The 17,894-nt window shown below is 38.8% G+C and overlaps 1 protein-coding gene across 5 annotated transcripts in view; it reads right to left on the bottom strand.

Moving 5' to 3' along the window:
• tln1 (talin 1) overlaps nt 1-17,894 on the bottom strand; it is a 76,346-nt gene that overhangs the window by 1,490 nt on the left and 56,962 nt on the right. For 2 of the 5 annotated variants that reach the window (XM_016661775.1, XM_016661777.1), the window contains 13 exons: nt 17,497-17,663; nt 15,199-15,382; nt 14,166-14,291; nt 13,218-13,334; nt 12,875-13,060; nt 12,113-12,220; nt 10,555-10,557; nt 7,601-7,706; nt 6,832-6,956; nt 6,440-6,565; nt 6,187-6,249; nt 5,917-6,099; nt 532-657 (listed from right to left, as the gene is read on the bottom strand). In XM_016661775.1, coding sequence (XP_016517261.1) covers nt 532-657; nt 5,917-6,099; nt 6,187-6,249; nt 6,440-6,565; nt 6,832-6,956; nt 7,601-7,706; nt 10,555-10,557; nt 12,113-12,220; nt 12,875-13,060; nt 13,218-13,334; nt 14,166-14,291; nt 15,199-15,382; nt 17,497-17,663 — 1,620 coding nt within the window. Of the gene's footprint in view, nt 1-531; nt 658-5,916; nt 6,100-6,186; nt 6,250-6,439; nt 6,566-6,831; nt 6,957-7,600; nt 7,707-10,554; nt 10,558-10,982; nt 11,602-12,078; nt 12,221-12,874; nt 13,061-13,217; nt 13,335-14,165; nt 14,292-15,198; nt 15,383-17,496; nt 17,664-17,894 lie in introns of those variants that run through there. The other 3 variants (XM_016661776.1, XM_007574065.2, XM_016661778.1) reach the window with 2 other exon arrangements.

The following is a 17,894-nucleotide window of genomic DNA, read 5'->3' as shown; positions in this document are numbered from 1 at the left end:
GAAAGCTAATATAGTAATAAATAATTACTGAAATCCCAAACTTTCCCAACAATGTAAATGTCACTTAACATTTTTCTTGAATTATCTTTTTACTTCATCAAGGTGATGAGTTTCTGAGAACTTCGAGCCAGTAACGCATGACTTTCTGTTTCCCTGGGGTGTAAAATGACTTGAAATGGAGGCTTACTTCTGTTAGCCGGGAGTTATCAACCCAGTTACCCAAGAACATCACTGTGGATCAATACTCATGCAGTGACACAAGGTTAAAACATTATTATTTAGCTCCATTTTCAGATACTGTAAAAATGTACAAATACTTTAATCAAGTCATATTCGTAAATTAATATGGTAATAAAAAGGTTTATTTTATAATGTGAACGAAAGGCAGACAAGAAGAGCAAAATGATATGCGAGTTATTCATGAGATTTCAGAACAATCTCTACAAGCATGTATATAATGCTTTAGATCTTCATCTTGTCCCAGTTTGTAGCTACATGTAAATGTGTTCGGTCTGTGCTGACATGACTTACCTGAGCAATGCCTCCAACCATCTTACTCTTGACCACCACAGCCTGGTCATCCTGAGCATCAAACGCTGCTTTCTGAGCTGCTTTCACCAGGTTGTCTGATGCCCTTTTCACAGCATTTCCAGCAGCCTGCAGAAAAACAATTTAGGACTCTTTAATTCTTTTTTTAAAGGTTTTATCGGTTCTAGAGGGCTTTGAGTGTGGTCAGACAGAAAGTGGGCAATTAGAGTGTTACGGCCCCTGACCATTTTAGGTTGTTTTGAGTGTAGTCTAGTGTTAAACGTGTTAAAGTGTACTCTAATAGGTGAAACCTTTTTTTGTAATAGGCATTTTATGCTCCACTTGTTTTTCTCTGAACTCATTTTTATATTGCCACCCCGATCCTGTAGACCTGGGGTCATAACACAGAGAGAGAGGAAAGGCAAACGTCATCCAGCTGGGACTCTAACCTGTAACCGCATTGCCACGGACCCAGGATTCATACACACATTGTGGCCTACCCCTACACCACCACAGGACACACCTGGACTTTTTGATTCTAATCTAGATTTTTAAAAATCTGACTGAAACACTTTTTTGGTGGAACTGTCTGGGAATGGTGGACAACAACAAATGCAGATGCATTGTTATTACAATTACTCATAGATGAATCATTGAACTTGGGGAGAGCGGCTTCATGCAGACTGTGGACAATAACTCTTGGCAGAAGAGCTCCAGTTGTGTGCAGGGAGTCTGATTCCTGCTTACAGCTGGAGGCCAGCTTTAAAAGGCAAATAGAGCAACACTGACAGCTAAACATTTCCCTCATTGGGCAGATCACTTCAGACATCCTTCCCTTTTGTGGTTCTGAGAGCTGAAAGCAGTCAGTCAGCTGGTTGAGGTCTCAACACCTCCGTCCATGTGGTTATCACTTTATTCACTGGTTTGTCTGGTTGTGATGTTGCTGCTACTCTGACTGACAGAAAACATACCCTGTTCCTCACCGTGACCATCATCACACTGGAAACAAGAACATTTTGTTTAAAAACAATATTTTTATTTTAACTAAAAATTTCTTTATATGGCCACACTCAACAAATATTTGATTTGTTGAGTTTTAACAACAAATCAAATAGCCATATAAAGCCATATAAAGAAATTTTAACAAAAAATTTTAATTAAAAATTTCTTTATATGGCCACACTCAACAAATATTTGATTGATTCCTGGTGGATAAAGATGGATTATATGAAATTGGGTGCAAATCGGCTGAAATATGTGGAAGTTAGAGCCAAACATATGACAATGGCGTCATGTCAGAATTTACTACACTGCCTCAGTCTATAGAAATAAGTTTAGGTGTTTGAAAGCAAGTGAAACCAACTTGTTATCAGTCTTCTGACAAAATGTCAAGTGGACTATGTGAAAGGGGTTGGAAATTGACCTCTCTCAGTTAAAAAATTTACTTCTTGCTCATAGAGGGTGTGGCTTTGATGATGCCAGGATATGACCATATAGTATGTTCATGCATCTAACATTGATCACTCATGTTAGATACACATGCAACTTGGCCTTTGCATGTGAAAGTTATAGGTTTTCAAATGTGTGGAGAAGGGGCCATGTTTGTGACCTGGCCACTCTCCCTAGACATGCTTCAAAACAAAAGAATTTGATAATTTTTAATCTGCTATCCCCCAACTGTATACTGACCAAATATAAAACTAATAAATCAAAATCTCCAGGACAAGTTCACTGACTAAAGTTCGAGGTGTATGAAAGCAAAAGTGGCCCTTTGACCCAAAATGGCCACCTTCCTGTACATTTTAGGCCACACCTCCAAGAGACCAAGAGACTTTTTCTTGATATAGAGGGTTCTAGCAACAAATTTCAGGTCTCTACAATGTGCCATTTAGTCCATCTCAGTTTAGGAGGCGCCTAGAGCTGCTTGGCCACACCCCTTCACATGGGGGACAATTTTCAGTAGTTTGGGGAGTTTTTGAATATTTTAAACAAGCAAATTCACTTATGACAACAATAAGACACATTCAAATTACAATTCAATTGTATTATGAGTATTATTGACACTCAGTTTTATGTCTTCAGCATCAGTGGCTGCCCCACATTCAATTTCAAAAGACTGTGCAGTTACAACCTTAAGAAGCAGCATGGTAAGTAACATCAAGAGCAAATGCTCTTGATGTTACTTACCAAGTGTAATCATAGATCAGGACTAATGTTTCCAGTTCCAAGTGCCATGGAAGGACTAGGTGGATAGTTTCCAGTGCTTCTGTAGACATAAATGTATGGGAATTACCATGGTGGCAGCTGCAGGCTCAGACGAGGAGGAGATAAGCCTCCACTGATTGGATCAGAGAATATGAGCTGGTCTGGGCAAGCCCAAGAGCTCATGGCCACGGTACACACTGCCTTAAAGATAGTATTTTTGGATGGATGAGGGGGAAGAGATACCTGTGCTTTCTGCTGTGACTTACAAGTGACTGCATTGGTTACAGCTAAAGGTCAGAACAACCCTACTGAGCTACAGTGTTTCCACCACTGAGTCAGGGCTTTTAAAGGAGTTCTTTTACACAGAGTTCCATTTGTTCAGCTACTGGTTGCTCTGCTAGCTGCTTACCTGATTAGTCTAGAGAAGCTCTGTCAAGCTTAGTTACAGATTAAAAAACAAACTCCCGTTAGACTGATGATAAGCCTCTGAAGCAGTTCTTTACAAAAATGACAGTCACTCTCACTGCTAATAATACAGGCTGGCAGTTGTTGGAATTCTGCCCATTTTCCACTTAAGCTCTTTAGCACATGTTATAGACATCAGTTGATTTGTGATGAGAGGGAATCAATACTGGAAATACATTAAAGTGGTGCCTGGGTGAAGCCTAAAGATTCACAGTGTTCTCTTTTGATATCCAGCCGACTATTAAAGGAACAGCTTCCCACTATACATTTCATTCCAAACATGCACCAATTTATAACTGCTTTAGATTTCATACCCATTTGCAAACGAAGATCTTAGGTAATCTTCTAATGAATTAATTACTCATCTCTCGAACAAACTTTCTAGATAAATACTAACATAGTATCTACCAGCAGTAGGACAATTATTGTTATACTGATTAAATAAAGAGACCACAAACTCAGTCAAATTGTCCAATTTGGGATCAGAATCAGAATTAGTGAAAATAAGGGTTTATGAAATCTTGTATAAGAGATTTGCATATTCTTATGACAATTTATTTCCCTAATTCCTCAAACACACTTTGCCACCACAGGAAATAAATTGGTTCACAATAGCACAGGCGTAAGAAATAGTGACAAATGGGTTGGAGATGGGGGAACAGAACTGAGAAAGGGATGAACTGACCCGGAACAGATATCCCACTTGGATCTTTCGTGGTCACATTAAAATGGACAAGAAATTTCTGGATCAATACCAGTGACATAGTAAAGTACTTACTAAACAGACCATAGGTAAGGTAATGAGATCGGGGTTTGTTGCAGTGACTGTTTAACAGATGGACTCATTCTAAAAGCTCTTCAGAAGATCTGTACAACTCTTCCTTAAAAGATGGTCTCATTCAGTCTCAATTTGGAATTTTGACCAAATTTTCATTCAATACTTCAAGGTGATCTGTGCCAACTATCATTATGAGTATCGCTGGAGTCAATAAGCAGTTATTACAAAGTGGCATCTCAAGTTACAGTTATTGACTACAACCATCTAGTGATTGTAGTTGTTCTTGTAGAACAATGTGCCCATCAGATTCATCTTGACGTGGAGCCACAGTAAATATTCAGGTCTGTCATAGGAGGGGAAGTTTGGAAGTCAAGCGGGTCCATAAATAATCCATGGATCCATCTGCCTTTTTCCTTCTTACCCAACTTTATTATTTAGTTACAAGAACCCTATCCTGGGTTGTGTTTATGTGAGTTTGGCTGGTAGCCATCAGTGGTGGAGAAAGTACTCAAAAAATATACTTAAGTAAAAGTACAAATACACAGACAAAAATGTACTCAAGTAAAAGTAAAAGTACCACATTAACATTTGTACTTAAGTAAAAGTAAAAAAGTACTGGCTTTTAAAAATACTTAAGTATTAAAAGTAAAAGTACATGCTGAATCACTAATACAATATCATTAAGTGTACTGATCGTATTTAATTTTAATACATTAAAAATGTGCCATTTTAATGAACAATGCCACAGATAAAGCATGTTTTTATTATGTTTACTCTCTAACATAGTTTAGACTTAGATATGTGATTCTAAGTCTAAGCATCATAATTTCAGGGATGGAAACATCTTGTCTCCTGTCCTAACATAGCATGAACTTCACTTTTTTTGCTACTAGTGGCTTTTATTTTTAAAGAAATCCAACTGAAAGGGGATGGAAAGAAGGTGGGTGAGGAAGGACATGCAACTGAGGAGCCATGTAGCAGAGTTGTAGTCAAGACCACCTACCCAAGACCAGCTACGTGACACAAAAAAATTAAGTTTTACCTATCAAAATTGCTTCTCAAATTGATCTGAAAGATCCACATTCCCATAAAACACCTAGATATTAAATTCTTGGAGCTGAAATAAATTTAATCAGTAAAGATCCGTTCAGAAGAATCGGATCGTTCCTGAATGTCATATCACTTTAAAGCCGACTTTGGTCACAGCATTGTCCCATAAATGCGACACCTCAGTCAACACCTCCACATAATAATTCAGCGCATGAGTGACAACTTTTTTTCATCGCAGATGCAACATGTGTCTCTGTTCAGCTAGCTTTGCTAGCATCACATCCACAGATCTTACCTTTCTTTAAGCTTTCCTTCCAAGTGACGCTAAAGGTTGGACAAAGTCTCCACCGTCCGTGAAAGCGAAGCGCTGCTGATTTTACATTTCAATTTATGCAGCGCTATTACTGACGATTAGACAGACATCTTCTCCCGCTCAGAGGAAACCACTGCGCATGTCTGGAGCTCCGCGTGCGAATAAAGGGGGAGGCGATGGGTGACAACAGACACTAAGTCACGTTATTGCTTGGATTTTATGGCGCCACCTTAAGTCCCTGAATTTCACATTTTAACGGACAAAAAGCGCAACCTACTTGGATGTAACGAGTAACAGAACAGTTTTGTAGAAATGTAGTGAAGTAGAAAGTACAGATACTTACTGTAAAATGTAGTGGAGTAAAAGTAGAAAGTATCCATTATTAAATCTACTTAAGTACAGATACACGAAAATTGTATTTAAGTACAGTAACGAAGTACTTGTACTTCGTTACTTCCCACCACTGGTAGCCATACTCACATAAACACGTTGTAATGTGGCAAAGCCAGTTGATGTGCACATTGAATGGCAGCAGAATGTGTATTCTAATACATAAACATTAACAGGTTATGCTAACCTGGAGCCTCTTCATGGTCTGTGAGTCCTGGTCAGCCTTGACCTTGCAGGCCACCAGGAGCTGAGCGGTAGAGGCTGCCACCTGCTTAGCTGAAGAAATGAGCTTCTCCTCACTGGCATGTCCCTGGACCGCAGAGTTGGCTGCTTCACACAGGTTGTTGGTTGCTGCAGCAACCATCCGGGCCTAAATGATCAAGTGGGACCAAAGACAAAACATCTTACAGAGAATGTCTTACACCATCTGAGTTTAAGTTCAAGATGGCTGACTTACAGCTGAAATCAGGCCCTGAGACCACTGCCCATCATCCACTGCATTTGCTGGAATTGCTCCCACCTGAAAATATCAGACAGACTGGAGTTATACTGGATTTATTAGTGTTCTAAGCAGTTCAAACATCAGCAGATTTTACAGCTTTAAAGTGGACAAGAAGAGAAGGAATTTGGCTGATCTGTTTTTTTTTTTTTTAGGGAAAGCAGAGTGGTGTTGACTACAGTTATATTTTTAAGTGTTGGTGCTGACATACCTTCCCCTGAGCAACAAGCTCTCTCTGAGCTGCTGAAGCTGCTTTGACCAGAGCACTTGTGGCAGCTGCAATCGATTTGGCTGCTTCCAGAATTTGCTCTTCAAAGTTCAAGCTCTCATCTGCCTCCTGTTAATTAGAAGGAAAACCAAGAGATGAGAAATATATTGACTCAGGCCAGTGGACAACTTAAGGCCATGTCTTTATGAAGGGCCAAACTACTAATATACCCATTTGCTCAAGATAAAAGAGTGCTAAATAAATTTGAAATGGAAAGTATAGAAAGGCAGCAGAGCTCACAGCGCATAAGATCTGTAAAGCATGCTGACCGGCAGCCTGAGGTGAGGTTAACAAATTAGGTGTGAATGCCTTTGGCCTGTAAAAGGCCTGGTAACCTTGGGTTTGGTCCTTGGCCTCAGCTGCTCCAGTTTCTTGGCAGCTGCTTCGATAGCGGCTGCGGCTCCCAGCAGCTCGTTCTCTGCGATGACAGTAGGATCCTCAGGGTCCACCCACTCTGTGCCTATAGCACAAAAAAATAACACTGTCTCAGTTTGTACCAAACACAATGTCAGTCTTCACTCTTACCAAAGATACTCAGGCTTCATAAGAAAGCTGAGCTCATGTTAAATATTCCTCCAGACATGAACAATATCCTCTCTGGGAATGAGACAAGCTATCCCTTACAAGAAACTCCTCAAGATAAAGAGAATTGATAAAGTCCAACAGGGCTTTTCCCTGATGAGCTACAGGGTATGTTTAACAGAAAAGTGAGCAGTTGTTTTCATGTTGGAGCAGAATTTCAGATTTATTTTTTTTTTACCTCAAACAAGGTATAGAAAGCAGTTTTAGAAAAGGCAGCAGCAGGATGCTGAGCAACACAAACAGCCTCCAGAAGAGCTTAACATTGCCCTGCTTTATGCAGATAGTTAGTGACAGTGTTTTAAATAATTTAAAGTATCATTTATTTTTATTCAACTGTCCAAAGGACATTTTCCAGCATTCATTTTACTATCAGTATTTTATTTTTATTAACCTAAAGCTGAAAATTATTTCACAGTGAGCGACTCTTACAACATCAGCATCATTCAATGTTAAAATGCATTTCCAAACGAAAACAGATCTGTGTGTTAGCAGTCTGCTGTTACAGGTCTGAGCTGCACATACCTTTCATTGCCTCAGCAGCCTGGATGAGCTCAGTGACGCTGCCAGCAACACGCTTGGAGAAGTTGGCAAGCTGCTGCTTCAGATCATGTGTGGGCTTCTGGATGATCTGTGGGTGAAAAACTGCATAAAACTTCCATGCAAGGCTGACTATTTATTCTTTCTACACACAAAAATTATGAAAAAGGTTCTTCACATATAGGATTATGTTCAGAAATTAATATCCCATATTTGATTACATAAATGTTTGGACAGCACCATAGCAGCACCAGGTTAAAAAACAGCTACGCTGGACTGAAACATTCAGAACCCGACTGTCTTGAAGATTGTTATGAAGCAGCATCTTAGTCAATTAAACAGGCAGACCCCAGATGATGATGCCATAACTCTGGATACTTGTGATGGGTAAACTGACATGTTAATAGGAGGCAAACCTCAAAGAAAGTCCTATACATTAACTAGAATGCTGGTTGAATAAATGACAGCACTTTATCAGAGTCCAAAGTCTGATAATGTACTGCAGTCAGTCATTCACCAACTCATACACACATTCACACACTGATGGTGGTGAGCTACACTGTAGCCACAGCTGCCCTGGGACACACTGACACAGGCCAGGCTGCTATACAACCAGCATCACTGGCCCTAGGGGTGGGCAAGACAGAGTTCAAGTTTTATCACAAAGTTTTGTGGTACTATTGTGATAAAAAATAAAAGTGATAATAAGAAGCATTTATTCCAACAATGGAAAATGCCAACAGTTTTAGGGGTCTTTAAATATCATTATCTGGAATTTATCATCACAACGATAAATGAAAATCTTATGATAAGAAATTTATCACGATAAATGATATAATAAATGCACACTGGCGCTTTGACTATTAGATTTGGCCAGAGCGCCTCACTTGTCAGGTCCTGACGGTCACTTGGAAATAAAAATAGAAAAAACCCCTTGCTTGGAGAAACATAAAAGTTATAAATACACAACCACCTATGTGTTTTTAAATGAAGTCCTTTACAAAAACACTAAGCCTGAAACACACTGAGTAATGTGAGGACTTTAAAGGGGAACAAGAAACAGACCTTCAAAAGAACAAGTTAAAATTTTGATGTTAAAAAATTTCTGACAAGATATACAGATAGTATTTTATGTAGTGAAAACTGCTTGTTCATTATCATTTCCATCTTACAGTGCAATTCAAACCATTAATCTGAAAGTCAGGAGTCTGAAAAATGTAACTTTAAAAGTTATGCAAATGATCCTTATGAAATATGTGCTAAACTTGCCACCTGGTGGCGCTGTGCATAGTGCTTGAATGATCTTGCTCAGAGGGGACAGGGCTTTCTCTGTTGTGGGTCCTAAGTTATGGAATGACTTGCCTTTGCAGGTCAGAGAGGCCCTTTCACTGTCCACTTTTAAAGCTCGTCTTAAAACCCATCTATTTTACTTGGCTTTCAGCTCCAGCGGGATCAAGTTTTAAATTGTATGTTTGTTTGTTTTTAAACTGTAAGAGTTTTTGTTTTTTATTTTTTTTTAATTGTTATGTTGTGTTTTAATGTACAGCACTTTGTATCAGTTGTGGTTGTTTTAAAGTGCTTTAAAAAATAAAGTCGGTATGGTATGGTATCTTGTGCTTTATGTTTCGTCTGGCCAAGCAGAACTTAAACAATAAGCCATGTAGATGGAAGACACTTATTTTCTTCTCTGCTATATCTTAGATTTTGAAATGTAAGTGAGATTATGTCTGAGAGCAGGTTATTGTTTTACAGGCGATTGGGTATGGTTTTGGACGGATCGTCGATGCCATGTGGAGAGCAGATGATGTATGAAACTTTGACTTAGTGTAACATCTCAAGTAACACCAAAGTGAATTCAAATCTCTGATCACACTAAATGGAATACAATCAGCTAAAGTCTGAACCAAAAGATCTCACTGATTTCATACTCTGAGGCAGCAGCTGTTCAGACAGAACAGGCCTTTCAGTCACCAAGTAATGGGTGTTGTGCAAAATACAGAAACTTCACATGAATGGAAGTATTATTATATTATTTAGAGACTTATGCACTCTAAATAATATAAAATCAGTGCTTTTTATTCAAGAAAGCATGGTAATGGCAAAAGGAAGCAGAGAAAGAATCTGGTTCTAAAATTGACTAACTATTAACTTGTATTGCAGCCATCTTGCTCAACTCACATTTAGAATGCATTGTTATAACATGACAGCAAACCCCAAACATAAATATCTACAGCCATTAGAAGACTGAGTGACAAGAACAGCAGACCACTGGGATACGTTGGTGCTCTGATATAGCTGGGGCTCAGCTGGTGTCCTTACACTGTCCTAGAAGGGAAATATCCAGGTTGGAGCAGTGTGCAACAGGTGCAGGGAATTAACAGAGCTTAGGCCATACTCAGCTCAACTTTATTCAGATGTGATGTCAAAAGAAGATTGACATTATACCTTAGGAATGTATGCAGGGAGCCAAGTTAATGCCGACGGCAAACAAATGCTCCCCAACAACAATCTGATGTTAATACAATGTGTGTGTAGTCAGGACACACCTGGTGGATCATCATGAGGAAATTATTCTTTCTGAATATGAAATACTTGGGTTCAGACAAAATCAAATATCTGTAAGTTTTATTAAGGGTAGTATGATATTTAGGGATTTATAGGTTTTATTCTTCATCCTTTATGGTAAAACATTAGCAAAACCAGCCAGCTAATGACACCGACATGCACAATCATTATTAAGAGATTGAATCGTATTATGTTCTAACCTCAAATCACTACAGAAAGACACACCTACAGTCAGCAGTACACACACAAAAGGCCTACACACCTGCAATTCAGAATACTGATGTATTATTGTGAGTGGGGGTGACACTGAATGGTCAGACTACTTTTCAAACAACACATGTGCACTTCAGTCATGCTGTGTACTCACTACTCACCGGCTAGCCCCAACATCATTGAGATACCAGTTTTAAGAAACATAGGCAAACCATTGGGGGGGGGAAGAGAATGAAAATGTCAAATCAGACATTCTGTGAGAATTGTGCTCTGGGGTACAATTGAGGGTCAGATGACATAAAGCTGAAGAGTTCCCAGGAGAAGATCTTGAAGGTATGCAAAGCTGCATCTGAATGAAGCAAAAATGTTTCTGGAACTTACTATGTATATATTTCTCCATTGGAGAAACTTGTGTGACTGCCAAAAAGGAACATAAGGTCCTTTAAATTATTATTTAAAAACTTAAAGGTGCAGTATGTAATTTTTATAAAAATATGTTTTTTACATATTTGTTAAAACTGTTGCCACATCATGACTGTGTAATATGAGACAGATATCTGTGTAAAAAAAAAAAAAAAAAAAAAAAAAAAAAAAAATCAAGCTCCTCCACCTCCTCACAGAAATGCACCACTCTAGGTCAAAAACAACCAATCAGAGCAAGGAGGAAGGTCTTGTGTTTATGGGCTGCTTAATGTACTAGAACAACTCACCGTTGCAGGAAAACAGTTTATCTGTCATCACCAGCAGCCATGCCAACTAGCTTGAGAATACCTGCAAGCTCTATTGTGGTGAAGTAGCTGTAGCTTAGCAGACAGCAAGGGGGATGGTGTGATTGGTTATTTCTGACTGACCTGTCCATTTATGTAGTTAGCACTGGGAACATTGGGAGAAGTCAGAAGAGCTCAATTTTTTCATAGATTATCTGTTTTGTACTGTTTTGTCGTGGTGTACACCACGACATGGTGACACTTTTAACATGGAAAGAACATATTACACTCAAGTTACATATTGCAGATTCAGCGGTGAAACAAGTGGGAGATAAATCACTGAGAAATTTCAGTGGATGTACACATTGAATTGCAGCAAATGGTATGTAAACAGAAAACATAACCTAAAAAATAGAGTAGCTGGACACATTGGTGGCTCTATTCTGCTGGTGATGGATGGCCCCACCAGCCCTTGTACTCAAACCGATCTCAAAACTTTAACTCAGTGGTTCTTAACCCCTAGGGTTCGATCGAACCCCAGGGGTTCGATGAGTCCGTCTCAGGGGTTCGGCGGAGCCTCTGCCACGGAGGTAAAGACACACTGTGTAAAGTCGTGATGACGCCCCGTTTTGCCATCACTTGCTCCAGAGGATCACGTTACATTGCTGAGCCAATCAGTGCTGCGGGAAGGAGTTCCACTCTCAGCATGGATTTGAACTTGTATCTTTAATAACTTCAGTAAAGCTCACCGTTTTTACCAAATTCTATAGTCTAAATCTGCTCCTTAGTCACATCTTTTCGGGGTTGGTACTGCCTCTAGTGGCGTGGGGGAGGTAATACAACTAATATAATTACATTAATAACGCAAATTATTTTCTGTGTCGGGGGAGTGGGGTGGTAAGGGGAGGTGTTCAGTGAATGCGCATATGAAACTGGGGGGTTCGGTACCTCAAAAAAGGTTAAGAACCACTGCTTTAACTTAACAGTTAAAAGAAAGAGAATGCCATCTTACCACCAGGACATGTTCTAGCAGTCCCAAATATCCTGAAGCACATTCGTTACCATAGCGTAAAGCACGCATCTGGACGTCCTTGCTGACCTCTGGGTGGTAGGCAGCTTCCTGAAAAACAAAAGAGGAACATGCATTTCATTTCCATTATTGAGAACCACACCAGGGCACAATTGCTCTCCACAATGTTGGCCAAAAAGAACCACAAAGCATTTATGCTTATGGCACCCAAAGAGCTTGCAACAACCCTGGCTACACCTCCTCAATAGCTAACAGATCCCTCCAACACATGGTAGACATAGGTGTCAAGACAGGGTGCAAAGGTCAGAGTGTGAAAACAAACATGACAAAGAAAGAAGATGTACGTGACATTAAATGCAGCATGGCTGTTGATGCCAGATAGACAAATCTGAGCATTTCAAAAACTGCTGATCTGATGGGTTTTGTAATCCTTTTGTGTTTACAAATAACGTTCCAAAAAAAAAAGAAAAAAAAAAAAAAAAGAAAAATCCAATGAACAGCAACTTTTTACAACCAAGGTTTATAAAATATATTCCAATCTTGAAGGAGGAAACTGGAAATTGTGGAATGGAAAATCTGCATTATGGATGTGCAGCTGCAGCAATTGTGTGATGTCATAATGTACATATTGACCAACATTTGGGAGACGTTTTTTTATTCCATGTTAAATTCAAGTCCTGAAGAATGAGGGTAGTTTTGAAGGCAACATGGAGCCCAACATATGCAAATAAATATCTGTTGTACCTTGCAGGAGTGCAGCATGTCAGCAATAGCTCGTCTGCTGAGGTTAGCAGTGGCGATGATGTCCTCCTGGCGACATGAGTTCCCCGCAGCCACTGCCTTCGCTGTTGCCACGGTGATTCCTTTTGTCATACGAATAAACTCCTCTGGCGTGGTCGTTTTTGGTGGGGGATCAGAACTACAGAACACCTGTGTGCCAACAGCATAATTAGATAGTGACTACATAACTCATCAACAATTATTTGTGCATGTATTTTACTCAAACAGAAATTTTTAATCCATTCCAGCTGAAAGCAAGGTTATGTATGGCCACCAATCATGCAGAACCAAATATGTGGAGATTTACAGTCAGCTCCTGCTTGATGTGTTCAATAGTGGCCTCTAAGGCTCTGGTTCCCTTGGTGGCTTCATCCTCCACTGCCTTGACAGTCTTCAGCAGAGATGTCACATTGGTCACCATCACCTGCAGAAGGAAAGTCCAGTTTAATTGACACAAATCAGGCTGATCTCAACGTTCTTCAATGTAAAACAATACAGTGGGGCTGCCGCAGTGCATTTTATCACCTTCAACAGAGACTGGATGCAGCTGCTGAAGTACGTTAAAACAGAACACATTACTCTTGACTTATGAATATTAGGCTCCCAGCAGTTCTTATGCTTTTGGTAAATTTTCTAACACATTTCTGACATTGACAGTGTGTTGTTCTGCAGGCAACTAATTAACCACAGCAAAAGCATCTGCATTCATAGTTCAATTAGCATTTATAAAAACAGTTCAGATACACATTAAAGTATTTCTAGACATAATAAGTTTGTATCTTACCAGCCTCAGGCTGGAAATTAAATCCTGATCTGCTGTTTGAGACTGAATTTAAAAGATGTTTAAATAACATCAGAAGTGTTTTTGTATAAACTGTTTATGAAATTTACCTTAAAGTCTGTAGAGTGATGCACTATAGTGAATTACAGTTATGCAATACCAATAGATATTTGTCTGCTTGAATGCAATATGTGGTCTGGTGGTATATTCCAAGTGTTCTGCATATTTCTTCTGAATGGCCTGTGCAGTAACACTGCCATTTCTAGGCTTACTGTATACCTTTATGTTTATTCTGTGGTTGTTCTTCAGTCCGATGCAACATTCAATACAAAGTTACACTCGTGCAAAGCTACATAATTATAATGTTGGCTCAATATAGATGTGGCATTTAACAAGAAAGACATAGTGTGGATCACAGTTCTACTGCAGAAAACAGATTGATAGTCAAATGTAGTGGTGGCCTTTGAATATTACCTTAGCAGAACTCTTAAGCTGGAGCATGCTGGGGTCATCATGAGGTTTACCTGCAGCTGCCTTAGTGGCACTAATTAGGTTACCCAGAGCTTTGGCTACATCCTTCACTGCATTGATCAAGACCACCTGAAGAGAACAAAGCACATTAGAGAGCGGCATACAATCAGCCTTTGTCTCCACACACCCAGTTTCTCAGAAAGTTATTTTCTGAAGATGAACATCTTATTTGCATGATTTATACATATTTTGTTCCATTCTTTTTATTGTTTCTTTGTTTTAATGAAGCATTGACCAGCTTTACAGAACATGGATTAAGTGCCTGAGAATTATACATGGTCTTGTCCCAACACACGTTATGGTTTCAAATGTCTTTAAAAAATGTGATTTGACTGAACACATCTTTCAGATGTGATGCAACTTTCTAAATATCACTACACAATATCTATAAGGGCTCCCTTTATTTATTTATTTTTTGTCACTGATGTTAATCACCTCTTAGGACAGTTACTAATGAAAGTCAGTAAAAATAACTTTGCATCCAGATGATTGCGCAACAAACTCCTACAAACGTCGTCACCATCAGTATAAACAAATATACAAATGCATAAAACAATTAAAACATATACATAAAACAAATGAACAACTGGGTTCCAACCATGAGCAAAATACTCAATGACAAAATTACTTAGCATTAAAGTTTATATATGGAATTTGACAACTAATCTGAAATGTTGTATATATTCTATTTTTTATTTCCTTGTTTATCAATTTTAGCTGCAAATTTAGGTTATTCAGACATAACCTAAATTTAATATCTGACAGGGGGACAAACAATGGAAACCTGCCTTGGCTGTAGTTGGGTGGATTTATATTTGTGTTGTTCAAAAAGGATCATTAATACAAAATGCTCCTCTTCTGAAAAGAAACTAAATGAAATTTAAATCCATCTGTTCCTAACAGCAGATTTTTCCAAAGAGAGTACTTTAGAAAACAAGCTTTCCAAAATATATTTGAAATGCTCTGCAAAGCCTACTTGAGTCTCGGGGTCTTCAGAACCCAGGCTGGCTGCTCCCAGTTTGACCACATCAGCCAGTTTGGTTATGGTGGAAACTGAAGACTGGGCAGCCTGAGCCAGTTTCTCCTGACTGGCTCCCGCACCAGACACCAGCAGCTTCGTGTCCTCTACTAAGGCCTTTGCTGTCTTCAGAATGCATTCTCTGAAAAACAACCAAAGTTATGAATTAAATCACCATGGCAACATAACTACCTCCAATTTTAGACAGATTTCTCTTGTTGAACAAGATGAAGCAATGCTATGATTATTATACTCATTCAAGGGGCAGTAATGTGTGTTATCCAGGCACATAGTGCCATTTCAAATCAGAAATCAAGTAACCACTCTACCTTCAGTAACTACTCTATCTTCAGTTGTTAAAAGAAATGCTATGAATATAAAATATAAGACATGACTTAAAAGAAATTGTAAGTAATTTAACACCTTGAGATCGGGAGAGTTGCAAGAGAGGGCTACTCTGTGAGGTGGAAGCATAAGGGAGGAGCTGGTTAAAAGGGCAAGTGCAAAAACATCAATAATCTGGACCTGGTTCGGATTAAACTATGACCTTCAACGTTAACGTATGTAATTAAACTAAAAAGTTTAATGCCTTAATATTACGTCATGCAGATGACTTATTTGGACCCAGAAACCTCTCTCCCTTGGATGGTTACCTAGTTGCATTGCTGACAGCAGAGGCTCTTTCTTATGTTTTTGTCTGAGCGCACAAGACAGCACAGCTGTCAGAGTCACAAATGCAGATGAAAAGATGAGCGAGGAGAGTCAGACAGACTGGTGTGCTAAGTGGCACATTTTGCTGTACAATACACCACGATGAATGTTTGGATAAAACCAAGGCAGTATGTAACTTACTTACTACAGTGACGAATTATCTCTCCATCGAAGCACAACCAGTTTCTTAATTATGTTTGAAACAAAATAACTTCATTTAGACTGTCATGAATATAAAAACCTGGAAAACTAAAATGTTCAGTTTGAGACAACAAAGGATTTTCTTGAACATTTTTAGGACAATATGCATTTTTATGTTTCATACATACAAAATTAAGTGTGGTGATCAATAGTGATTAATCACAGTGCTTGTGTGATTATCAAGATATGAATTTTATGGGATATTGCACATCCCTACACTCCAGGCATATATTTGATGAGAGAATAACTTCATGATTAATGCAAACCTCAAAAAAGTTGATTGTAATACTGCCCCTTTAAAGAATAACAAACAAAAAGCACACTTTGTGTTAATAAGCAAAAACTGTCCAGAATTTTTTTTTTAAAATATCGAATAAATTTATATGTGCATCCAATATGACTTTACAGAGCTATGCCAGTGGGTGGAGCACATATTATGAAAAAACTTAATAAATGTGCTAATACGATCCATTTGTAATAATTTACTCCCATAATTGTCATTAAAGTACTAAATGAGTTCTTGTGAGTTAGATATAAAAACTGAAGTTTATGCTGTAATTGTGTAAACATTATGCTGAGCAGAACCTGCTGAGGTTTGGGATCAAGCAGAACAGTTAATGGTCTGTTCTTCTACAGCAATTTATCTAGTCAAGAGGAAATTTTGCATGAATGGCAGGGAGAAATGTAGACAGTTTTAGGTTCATTGTTCTGTTTCCCCAAATATTTGTATTGACCATAAGTTTTTAGCACAACAGAAAAAATACAAATTATATATTTTAATTTTCAAAAGGGGTGTTGGGTAGTTAATTGAATTCCTTAAATAGAATGAAGATTTTGTCCAACTATCAAATTATGTTCCTACAAAGTGGTTCCAGTTACAGACAAACAATTATTACTGACTACTTTTACTAACAAAGGGTAAAACCAGAACAGAAAAGCAATCATGCACTTAACATCAGCTTATCTGGCATTTAAGGTGCATAGTGTCTAATACAGCTGCAGGTCCTGACGTACACATATATTTATAGTCTGTTTGGGAGAGGTTGGAATCTGATGTTTAACAACGTTTTTATCCATGCAGGAAGCAGCAATGTTTTTCAGGCCCAGCAGCAAGATAAACCTTCCATTTTCAGCTTTTACTGGTCCTGTGGCCATATCTGCAACCAATTTAAGGAAAAACCATGGCCGTTCTAGGCGAGTTATTGGTATAGTTTTTATCATATTCAATTTATTCTTAAGAGAATTAAAACTTTTAAAAAATATATGATAAGCATCATCAGAGCTACTGGCAAAATGATTCATGACATACACCAAGTGAGAGGGTCCTAAATGAGAACCTGGTACCTGTGGTCAGCGAACGTTTCAGCATTCTCTCTATTAAGGGTACCAGCAGTGGCAAACATAATGGTTGTGTCGAGATCTGCAATGATTCCAGAAACAGCACTTGCAGCTGTAATACAGGCTTGGGTGCCACGGTTACCAGCTTGAAGGGATGCCAACACATGAGAGACCTAGCACAAAAAATACAAAGGGACATATTTGAGAGTTTGTGTCAGAGCAAACATAAGGCAATTTTCCACTAGCCTGCCTCTAACCAGTTCGGTCCCAGTCGGTCCAAACCAGAGTCATTTTCCATTAGCAAATCCGGTGCTGCTCTGCCCAGCTGTTCTCATGTATTGATGTAGTACTAGCCACACCGAGCTGAGTTTGATGTGAGGTCATCAGACCTCACATCAAACTCA

The sequence above is a fragment of the Poecilia formosa genome, unplaced genomic scaffold (assembly GCF_000485575.1).
Source record: "Poecilia formosa unplaced genomic scaffold, Poecilia_formosa-5.1.2 Scaffold343, whole genome shotgun sequence".
NCBI classification, from domain to species: Eukaryota; Metazoa; Chordata; class Actinopteri; order Cyprinodontiformes; family Poeciliidae; genus Poecilia; species Poecilia formosa.
Note: the sequence above shows the minus strand (reverse complement) of the source record. Positions and strands in the feature narration are given on the sequence as shown.